Source organism: Mytilus trossulus, chromosome 10, assembly GCF_036588685.1.
Source record: "Mytilus trossulus isolate FHL-02 chromosome 10, PNRI_Mtr1.1.1.hap1, whole genome shotgun sequence".
Lineage (NCBI taxonomy): Eukaryota > Metazoa > Mollusca > Bivalvia > Mytilida > Mytilidae > Mytilus > Mytilus trossulus.
Genome location: NC_086382.1, coordinates 10,173,548 through 10,184,803, shown reverse-complemented (window position 1 = coordinate 10,184,803; position 11,256 = coordinate 10,173,548). Strand labels below are relative to the sequence as shown.

At 30.8% G+C, this 11,256-nt stretch overlaps 1 protein-coding gene across 1 annotated transcript; it reads left to right on the top strand.

The window, feature by feature from the left end:
• The first annotated feature begins 380 nt into the window (after nucleotides 1-380).
• LOC134686834 (midkine-like) lies at nucleotides 381-10,152 on the top strand. The gene is made up of 5 exons (XM_063546639.1): nucleotides 381-532; nucleotides 4,928-4,989; nucleotides 5,783-5,923; nucleotides 6,677-6,919; nucleotides 7,837-10,152. The coding sequence occupies exons 2-5, from the start codon at nucleotides 4,929-4,931 to the stop codon at nucleotides 8,079-8,081; spliced, it is 690 nt and encodes a 229-aa protein (XP_063402709.1). The 5' UTR covers nucleotides 381-532; nucleotide 4,928; the 3' UTR covers nucleotides 8,082-10,152.
• The last annotated feature ends 1,104 nt before the right edge of the window (nucleotides 10,153-11,256 follow it).

The following is an 11,256-nucleotide window of genomic DNA, read 5'->3' as shown; positions in this document are numbered from 1 at the left end:
TTTTGACCTTACAATATATCGATTAAAAGTTTAAAAACCCGTTTTTTCATTATTTTTTTTTAATATTGACAATCATATATATTATGATTTTTTTATTATCACATCTTCTTACCTTGTTTTTAATATATCATACATAAATCAAGGCCGATTTGTATACTTACTATACAAATCCTTGATAAAATGAATTAGAAATAAGGTATACAATTTCTTGTTATTATTCATGTGCTGTACACATGCACTTACTTTAACATCATCCAATTCAAACGAACGGAAAGTTTTCGTAAATTTTTTTCAAACTTATTAACCCCTTTTCGAGCCCCTCTTACATTACTACATGACTCTTCCCACTTTGATAGAACTATTATTATTGTCTAATCTGATTGGTTGACACACATTCATGAGCTGTTCGTGTAAGTCTGCATAAATAATGTGTGTATGATCGTTTTATTTACACATTTATAATAACACGAGAAGATAAAGCTGTGAGTTGGAATTAGACAAAGAGTGACAGGATCTCTGATTCTTGTAAAAGGTTTGTAAATCAATATTTTGAATGATAGCTTTTGATATTACAACAAATAATTGATCATAATTAATAAATCAATAAATATTAAATGCTTTTCGGTTAATTGTAACTGTAAGCTTATAACAGTATAATGTGCTTTTGGTAATGATAGCTGCGCAACCGAACGTAGCTCAGGTCCGTATGATATTTTTTTTTTACAATTTGCTGACCTATGTTCCGCACAGAAAGACACACACATTTATATATCTGGTCCGCACAAATCGGAAAACAAAAAGGACTTAAAGAGCACAGGGAAACCTTTTTTTTTTTTTTTAGAGTAATGGTACCGCTGGTATAACATTGATTGCTTATTGCCCTTTTTGCGTATTCATGATAACATACTTTTCATTCTTTGTGTTATATTCCGTTGTTCATAAACCCAATTTATATATATAAAAGGCATGTCTTTACAAAATGTGTGTATATTTTACTGTTTTATCTTGTGAATTTATCTGATATGAACAATAGAGGAACAATAGACATATACCATAAAGGTTTAAAACTGAGTGGACAGTCAATGATAGTATCAAATATAATTCAGATTTATTTATTGTTTACAATCATGAATATGCACTGATGAAATAAAAAAATCCCATCAAATTCCTTAATATATGCATTTAACTTTTAACATGTTTAAGCCTGGCCTTTACATACATATATACAGTATCTTTGAAAATAAACAAAAGCTAAACTTTTACAACAGCACAGGTTTGTCTGCACTCAAGAGTATTAGTATTTTTCAAAGTGTAAACACGCCCATCTTTGTTCATTGTTACCTATATATATCATGTACATGTATATCATCATGATCATGTACAACTCGTCTAAACATCAACCCAACAATACTCCTTATCACTATTTGTCCGCCATTACTGGATATCACAGGTTCCCGTAAAATTTTGACTTCATAAAGCAAAATATCTGATGCCACAATGGAAAAGTGATTGTTGTTTGCGTCAAAAGTTCAAGCGGCCAGGTCAGCCGGGATTATATAGCAATAAGGTGTATGTTAGATCTGTAAATTTGCTTTCTATCATGCATGATGAACAGAACCTTCAATATATTTCTGGAACTGTCTTGTAATAAAATATCTATAGAATGAAACTTGGTATCTGTTTCTTAAAATGAGGGGGAAATAATCTGTCAAAAGAGGTTCTTGTGGTCATTGTGGTAGCTTTGCTGACAAATATAAAAGATAGAGAGAGAGGATTGCCATTGAGACCAATGAATTAGATGATTAATATTCACCAGTATTCATACATTTAAAGCAATTTCAGTTCTTGTGTTGTTTTAATGTAATGAATTGATTTAAAGCTCAATCATGTCTATAGGGCTTACATTTTTGGTTATCTAAATTTCCTCTATGCACTTGAAAAAAAGCTTTTGAACTTTGAACTCTTTAAAGGGTTTTAAAGAATTTGTCATGATCACATGAAGAGAAAACAAAATTTGGTTAGGACCATCCAGAACTGGTTTTAATGAGTTTTGTAACACCATTATATCATTGATCTAAAGTTTTACTTTGCTAATTTACTTCCTACATACATGTATATATATGATATATCATTCACAGAAAAAGGTATATTAATTTTTTTTTTTAAATATTGTCCTGTCACATGATTGCATTTTTTGTTCTCTTTTCCTTGTTTTTAGGATGATTATAAAATAAAAAGGGAAGTAAAATACATAAAAGAAACATTGAATATAAAACATGATTTGTGGTAAAGCTAGCTATATTTGAAACTAAAGGAATGATGATGGAATAATGTTGAAATACTGAGTTTACAGGCAATTTTAAAAAGCATTGATCATTGCATGAAAATTGTTATTAGAAACCAAAGTATTTTTTTTTTATGTTTTCTGCCAACAAAGAGAGGAAAAAAATATGTAACCTCAATGGTACAAACAGACCCTACAGGGTCAGGGGAAATCAATAATTATTTTTGCATGGCATAAATTCAGCAGCGTGAAATTAAGTGACCTACTCAAGGGTATTACCATGCTAACCTGTCAAAATCAAGCTGATTTCCAACTGTATATTGATGTTCTACAGACTCGGTTTGTGTTTTGTTCTGGTTGATTTGGGAGACTTGTAGGGGAACCATGCATGCTTCAGTAAATTCTCTATATCAACCAAATTTTTTACCCCAAAAAGGGGGGGGGGACAGTCACCCTGGACCCCCTTTCCCCTAAATTTGCCTCTGATTTTAAATGGTACTCCAGGGTCACTTTTTGTAGAGGAAATTCATGTCTGGTGTACAAAATCATAAGCCTGGTATCTTTGATTAGTGTTTTTTTGTAGACATAGTAAATTAAAGTTCATTTTTAGATAACATACAGTAACTGTTTATTTAATTGATTTTAAGTCAGTTTGTTTGATTAATCTTCCTCTCATATGTTCTTTCCCTTAATAAATCAATTTGTTTGTGCATTTCTTGTCATGGTTTCAATTAAAGTGGTAGTTGGGGAACAGATTTCATTTTGCTTATCACGATTACCTAATCTGTTTGCTGAAAACTTGGATGCAGTGCAATTCATTGAAAATATAAGGATCTTTGCTACTCTAGAGAATTGTACTGATTCACGCTGAATCACGTCAATTTCGCCTGTTTATGGTTTGTTCATGAAAAGGTTGAGGTGGGCAAAGATTCAGGGTAAATCTCAATGATGGCTGTCCTTTCCTCAATAAGACATGTTTTTTATCATAGACCAAAGGATTAAGAAGCTATAAGCAATAAAGGTCACAGTGTGTCTTCAACAATGAGCAAACTCCCACCCCCCTGCTGAACTTTTTCTTTGCGTTAATTCTCTAACTTTAGTTTGCCTCAACCAAATGTTATGAAACTATACACAATGCTTTTTACCACATTAAACACAGATCAAGTTGGAATTTTGGTGGTGTCACTTTTACCAATCTAGAGTTATGCCCCTTTACAAATGGAAAAAATGCAGAAATTTTCGCTTCCATTCTCTAACTAAAGATTGCCTCAACCAAATATTATGCAACTTAAACACAATAATAATTAATTACCACAAAACTCAGATCAAGTACAGTGTACATGGCGTCACTTTTACCATGCATTCTTTAGTTATGTCCCTTTATAACTTTATATGATACATGTATGCAAATAGGGGCTTCATCTGTGTTCCTTGGACATATTCCCCATTTAACAGGCTATTATTTAAACTTGGAATTTTTATCAATTATGGAATTTTCATAATTTCTGTGCTTGAAATTTCAAATAAATTCCATGTTTATACTGTACTTCAATGGTCTGTGCTGCGCACAACACTTTCTTTTACAAAGAAGATAGTACATTTTCAATAGAATGTACTGTGCCGCGCACAACACTATCTATACCAAATACATGATATGGAAAGTGTTTTGAACCACTCAAGACATTATAATACCAAATAAACATGGAATTTATTTTAAAATTTCCAGCACAGAAAATTTTGCAAATTCCATAATTAAAAATAATTCCAAGTTTAAATAATAGCCTGTTATTTATTTATATCATCATTTAAGGGACCCTCTTCTTATATTTAAATGACAACCTGTTACCCTTAAAATAATTGACTGATATTATCATGATCATAGATTTCTAATAATTCAAATAGAAAATCCAATATTTTAAAGTGTTCATTTGTGAACACATGCTGGGTCAATTATACAGAACAATGGTACTGTGAAGTGTTGATTATTGATTTAGCCATATGTCAACTATAATATAGACAATGCAAATGATATGTCTGTATTCCTGAGCTCAGTTTCCTATTATTACTGTTTAATCTTTATGGAAATGAATGGGGATCTAATGAAATAGGTTTTATGTCATATCAAATCAGCCTCCACTTCAGCGGTTAAATTATCCAAGTTTTTATATGCATTTATTTTTAGTATGGGAATTTACCATATGTATTATGTATGTCACTGTCCCAAGTCATGAGTCTGTGATTTAATGATTGCCCTTGGTTGTTGTCTGTCAAATTTGTTATTCAATTATTGTTTTGTTATAAATGAGGACATTAGTTTATTTTGGTTTGACTTGTTTTATATCAAATTTTGACATAAAATCAATAATTTTAAGAAGGTTAAATAAAATTGAGAATGGAAGCTAATGCATTGCTTACCAAGATTGTATCTTGTAGCTCCATTTTGTATTTCATTGTGAAATTTTGAAGTTTAGTTTTTAAAACTATATAGAAAGTAACATATACTGTACTTCATGTATTTATTGAACTTGTTGGACAGTTGTGAAACTAAGTGATATTTTTCATTTTTATGGAAAATTTGTTGTTTGCAGCATGACAATGCTTTAATAGGTTTAAGTTTTATTTTTCTTAATTTTTTTTTTTCAGAATGAAGTTTCAGGTCGTTTTGGTTGCCGTAGTGCTGGTTGCTGTTGTTGCAGGCAAGAAAGGTAAGAAAGTTTTCAGTGTATAAACATGTTCTGCCTTTTACCTTTTGGTATACTAATTTTTGAAAATTTTCAAAACTAAACTTTAAAAGAAAATGAGACAACTCTCAACAAGAGACCAAATGACACAGAAATAAACAGCTATAGGTCTTCAACAATGAGCAAAGCCCAGCATACCTCATAGCTAGAATAATAGGCTCTGAAATCACAAATGTAAAAACAATTTTAACATGATAACTAATGACCTTAAATTACTGTACAAAAAAATGAACATAGAACAATATGTAACAAACAACAACCACTGAATTACAAGCTCCTGACTTAGGACAGGCACATATACATACATAATGTGGTTAAACATGTTAGAGGGATCCCAAACTTCCCCTAATATGGGACAGTGGTGTGACAGTACTACAAATGAATGTTCTTTTTTCAACAACAAAAAAAGCAGGGAAAACTTCTTTAACTAGAAGGAAGTATACTGAAAAAATATGGAAAAAATAATATTGATTTTCAAAAGATTAACATATTTCACATGTATCAGAGGTTCAGAATTATGATGAATGATAAATTAATAAAAATTAATCATGTTTAATTTAAAAAAAAAAAAAAAAAAAAAAAGGCACACATCCAAAATGGACTGGCAGATTTCATAGAATTCTTATGACACACATGGCTGCAGGGTAACGCCCCAAAAAAGTTGAAATAGTTTCTCTGTGGAATAGTATTAAACATTTAACTATAACCCCTTCGAATTTGACTAACAAATTAATCTACATACATTATGTATTTATAGGATGTAAGTATGACAAGGGACAGTGGGGACCATGTGATCAATTGACCAATGAAATGAAGAGAACTATGACACTCAAAGAGGCCAAGGAAGGTTGTGAGGCTACCATGGAACAAACAAGGGAATGTAAACAGAAAAGAGCAAGTAAGTAAATGTTAATTTGACAGTCCCTATAGCATAATTGTATAGACTAAAAAATCTGGCAAAATTGGATTTGTCGTCTTCTAAAATGACATACATGTATAACCACTATCATGAATATTTCTTGAATTTATACAGCAACCAAACTACAAAAAACTGAAGACATACATGTATTAAGGTAAAAAAAATAATTTTAAAAGTACTAAGGACATGAAGGAGGTTTAATTGCCCCTGAGACAACTATCAACAACAGTTCAAAGAATGAGCATGAAAACAACTATAGGTCACTCTATCTCATATGGCCTTCAACAATGAGCAAAAGAAATATTTAAGTGATTTTTCCCAAACAGTAAATTAAATTGAGCATACATTGTTGCAAATGTGAAAAATTTGAATCTTCTCTTCTCCATAAGGAAAGTAAAAAAATCACAAATAAAACTGCTGCAGAATCGAAAATACATGTAGCTGAAAATGGTTAAATTATGTTAAAACTAAATATCAATGGAAACAAGTTATTTTAAAGTACAGTCAACCTTAAAAGTCACTCCTATGCAAAGACAAGTGTAACCCTCTTGTTCTGCCATAATAATACCTTAGCATTTTGAATCACAATTCAAAGATCACCTGTACTCTTAAAAGGTCAGTTTTACTGGTCCCAAGGGTGACCTTTACCTTTACATACAGTTTTGACTGTGAATATATTCAAATTTATTAACATTGCTTGGTTTATTTTAATCTATTTGTTTATTTTTGTAGATTGTAAATACACTAAAGGTAGTTGGGGGGAATGTGATACTACAACAAACATGAGGTCAAGGAGCATGACCCTACGCAGAGGTGACCCAGAGTGTGCTCAAACATCAACACAGACTATCTCATGTGAGAAGTATGATCAGATCTACAAAATGAAGGACGAAAAGAAGAAAGCAAGAGAACTGATGAAAGCTGAAAAAAGACTCATTAAAGACATGCAGAAGAAACTGAAAGAATTACACAAAAGTAAGTTCATTGTATATAAAACTGAGAATAGAAATGGGGAATGTCATGAATGTGTCAAAGAGAAAACAACACAATGAAAGAGCAGAAAACGTGTATATGTATTGCATGGAGAGTTGTCTCATTGGCACTCATACCACATCTTCATATATCTATGCACATACATGTATCTATGCACATGCACCCTATTGCAATACACATCAATACACATCATTGATCAATTTAAACTTTTTTGCAATGATTGTCATGTATAGAAACTTAGAATAGGTAAATTTCCCCTTAAATGCATCTATTTTTACTTCTTTTACTTGTTTTTTTTTTTACAAGCCAGTACCAGAAAGTTTTATCATAGAGAAGGTTATTTATACCTGTTGAAAAATTATATACTCCAAAGTCAAAAGTCAGTAATATGAAAATAGTCAATTATAACCTGTTCATAGATCCCATAGAAATATTGTGTACCATGCAGGACAAATTTAATAAAATCAAATCATGAATATCAGAAAAAAAAAAAGGAAAACAGAAAGAAATACAAACAATTGTATGTATAATAAAGAAGATGTGGTATGATTGCCAATGAGACAACTCTCAACAAGAGATCAAATGACACAGAAATTAACAACTATATGTCACCTTACAGCCTTCAACAATGAGCAAAGCCCATACTGCATAGTCAGCTATAAATGGCCCCGAAAAGACAATGTAAAACAATTCAAACGAGAAAACTTACAGCCTAATTTATGTACAAACATGACAAAAGATGAACAAAAAACAAATATGTAACACATAAACAAACGTCAACCACTGAATTACAGGCTCATGACTTGGGACAGGCACATACATACATATTGTGCAGGTGTTAAACACCAAATAATCAATCAAATTGTTCTATTTTTATTTTTATTATTTTACCGTTTCAGTGGGATGTACATATACTGAAGAGGTCAGCGAATGTAACCAGGAAACACAGAAAGTGCGTAAAACCTTCACATTCTCAGGTGATATCAATACCTGTGTAATGGATCCCGTAGAAATCTCATGTACCATGCAGGACAAATTTAATAAAATCAAACAAAGGAAAGAGCAATTAAAATCAGAAAGGAAAAACAGAAAAAACAAAAAAGACAAAAAAAGGAATCATAAAAGAGGAGGAAGACAAGGTTAGATGAACAAATGTATTTTGGGGATCGTTGACAAAATCGTGAATTTTCTTAGCAAAAAAAATCTGTATATAAATTATTGGATATTCTTTTCCAATTTTCTTTCAAATTGTCAGCACACAACACGATCTAGTGTCCTTTGAAGCATTCAAGATCATATGAAAGCTACTTAAATTCTAAGCAGTGACAACAATACTTAATTGGTACCAATTGAAGCAATCTATTGAAGGATGTTTTTATTTTCCTTAGAAAATTCACAATTTTGAGTGGTTGTAAATTGATATACTCACTTTTTCTGAAATACATTTAAAAAAAAGTGGGTGTGTCAGTTTTGTTAGTTGTTTCTAGTTGCATCATTTTTATTTTTAGTAGATGTTTTTTTCTATTCTTGTTACATTGTACATAGCGTAGCAATTTTTAATTAACATCATACGAAGGGTTTTTCAGAAATATAACAATTTGGAAAATGGCAAACACACATACATTGGTTTTTTTAAACTAGCTTTTTTTTCTATAGTTTTTGAACATTTATTGAAATTATTTTGTAATTTGTACAGTAATTTAATAAAATAAACAACTGAAAAATCCTAAAATAAAAGTTTTTGATAGAAAATTGTTCTATATTCATTGCATTTGTAATCTTGAAAATGAAAATAAATTCAAATTTTCTGAATTTACAATTTTTTTACACACATGTGTTAATGTCAATTGTTTTGTACATTTATTTATACTTTAATGTTATACAATCTACACATAATTTAAAAAAAATCTTTTTTATCATTTTTTTATATTAAAAATCACGAAAAATATCCACCGATTTTTCTTTGTATTCCTCACTTTTGAGGCATTTCCATCAATTACCAATGTCTAACACCTTGTTCTTTTATGCATAAAACGACATCATGCAGATTTAAAATTGACCCCCTGGGACAAATAAGATCATAATAAAGTCTCCATTATTGTCAAACTGCCATTGATTTTAACAGTATTAGGTTGTATATCATGTATATCATCTAGTCAAAATTGCTCTGATGTGTCCGACCTTTTGTGAAAACTGGTAGGGCCCATCATGGTGCAGCAAATGTATGCTTCTCCTTACAGAAGGTGTTTAACGACTATTACTATCCATAAGGCTACAGGGTTGGAGCAAATATATTTAAACTATTTTATGAAGTTTAAAATGTGTTCCATTAAAATAAGGGTTGAAGTTATATCATGCGTTTTAATTAAAAGGAAAATTTCATGGCAGTAAACATTTTGTATTAATTGACTGGTTTAACAATTGATTACCGTTGTGTTATGCATGGCTATGGCTAATGCATGACGTAGTCTGAGACTAGATGAACAAATAAATAAAGATCATATTGAGCTTAAATCAAGTCCTGCTGTTTTTTTAAACATGCTTTATTTTGATTTCGAGGATTAATTTAGGTAGTTATTTTGAAGAAGAAATATACACACCCTTTTCCTCCCAAGTGTGTAATAAAATTTTTTCATCGTTCAGATCTTCGTTAAACTTTTAGGAATACTACCTTCATTGAGCCTCAGTTACTTTATTGACTGGTTCCTTGTTCTGAATAACTTTTCTATGTTTACATCTATTTAAAAAAAATACCAGTCAAATTTGAAAGAGAAATTGTTTCATTGCAAGAAATAATACAAATACCTTACGGCTAAGGCTAATAAAAAAGTTCAGGAGTGACAAGGTTAGGATTTTTTGTAAAACACCCCAGTCTTTTGAAAGAAAGTTGCCGTTTTGCACAGAATATGTCCATGCCAGATAATCAACATTTTAAGGCCCCTGAAGCATTAAAAAATCAAAATCTTGAACAATGTGAGATACAAGCTGGCTTCTTTATTTGGTAGATTTCAATTAAAGCATTTTTTTTTATTTTTTGACTTGGAACTCAAACAATCATATAAGTGTATAACAATAACATCTTTTCATCAACACATACATGTCAGTTTTTATAACTTGTATAATTGCTGTTGTTATATATTGTTATATCATATTTGTCACATGTAAACATTGTATGAATTGTTTATTAAATCAGTCAATAAAGTAACTCATTTTAATTATTGTTTTGTTATGCATCAGGCCATAAAAAAAAGTTCCAGGTTTTCCATATCTTACTGTCAATTTGTCCTCTTTAGGTAACCTTAGGACTGTTTAATATAAACATATATGGGACCAGGGAAGGCAACATAATTTGCCACTATGGGTGCATGGATGCGAAATATTGTGTTGAACAGGTTAAAAATTATATAGGACTCTACAGTGCTTCTACAGGTGGTTAAGTGCTCAGTTTTCAAAGTGCCTTCCCTAGGTACAATGTATGTTTTAATGGAACAGCCCTAATTTCAATTTTTGCATTAATATCCTCAAATGTGAATTCAGAAAACAGCTTCAGACATCACATACCATATTGATAAAGTATGATTTTCATTTGCAAAGCTAAAAATATTAAAACATTTTTTTAGGGAAAATTCTTTGGTTTTCATACTAGCAAAAGTAATTAAAATACCTGCCTTTCAGATGATAATGAAAATCTAGGAACTATTTGTTTATGGCTTTTACTGTTAGAATAGAATAGATTAATTTTGTTTATTAATACTTACGGGTACACACAAAGTGATTCTATGAAAAACCACTCTTGCTATAGTGTTGAGTGAATAATCACTGTGAAACAGGGTGATTGAAGCCAAGTCAACAGAAAAACAAACAGTTGAAATATGTAATTTACAGAGAGAAATCTGAAAATCACCTACAATTTTAAAAATCATCAGCAGGAGTGAATTTTAAGTGAAATATCCTGTAGGATTTAGGTAGGATCCAATGTTTTACTTACTCCATGTCAGGAGAAAGATTCTGCACAATTACTGGTACCCAACAATCTACAGTCTATTTGCTTAAAAGATGTCATTCAACAATGGTTGTTTTTTCTGTGCAATATGAGTGACACAATGCAAGGAACTAAGAGTAAAGTGTCCAAATTTGAAAGGTGCCTTGGGTTGTCAAAATAGCCCACTAATTATTTTCAAATCTTATAAATCAATAAGGAAGACAAATAAAGGCAACAAACAAAAAATGAGTTGAGGGAATGACATGAACTAAAACTTAAAGGGATATAGAAATGTGGATACATCAGCTGCTGTGTGAATCCTCATTCAGTCAAAACA

Excerpts from the sequence above, each read along its gene's own strand:
- LOC134686834 (XM_063546639.1), top strand. The coding sequence starts at position 4,929 with ATGAAGTTTCAGGTCGTTTTGGTTGCCGTAGTGCTGGTTGCTGTTGTT. Across the intron at positions 5,924-6,676 it reads ATGTAAACAGAAAAGAGCAA|ATTGTAAATACACTAAAGGT; the intron begins GTAAGTAAATGT and ends TTATTTTTGTAG. Across the intron at positions 6,920-7,836 it reads ACTGAAAGAATTACACAAAA|TGGGATGTACATATACTGAA; the intron begins GTAAGTTCATTG and ends TTACCGTTTCAG.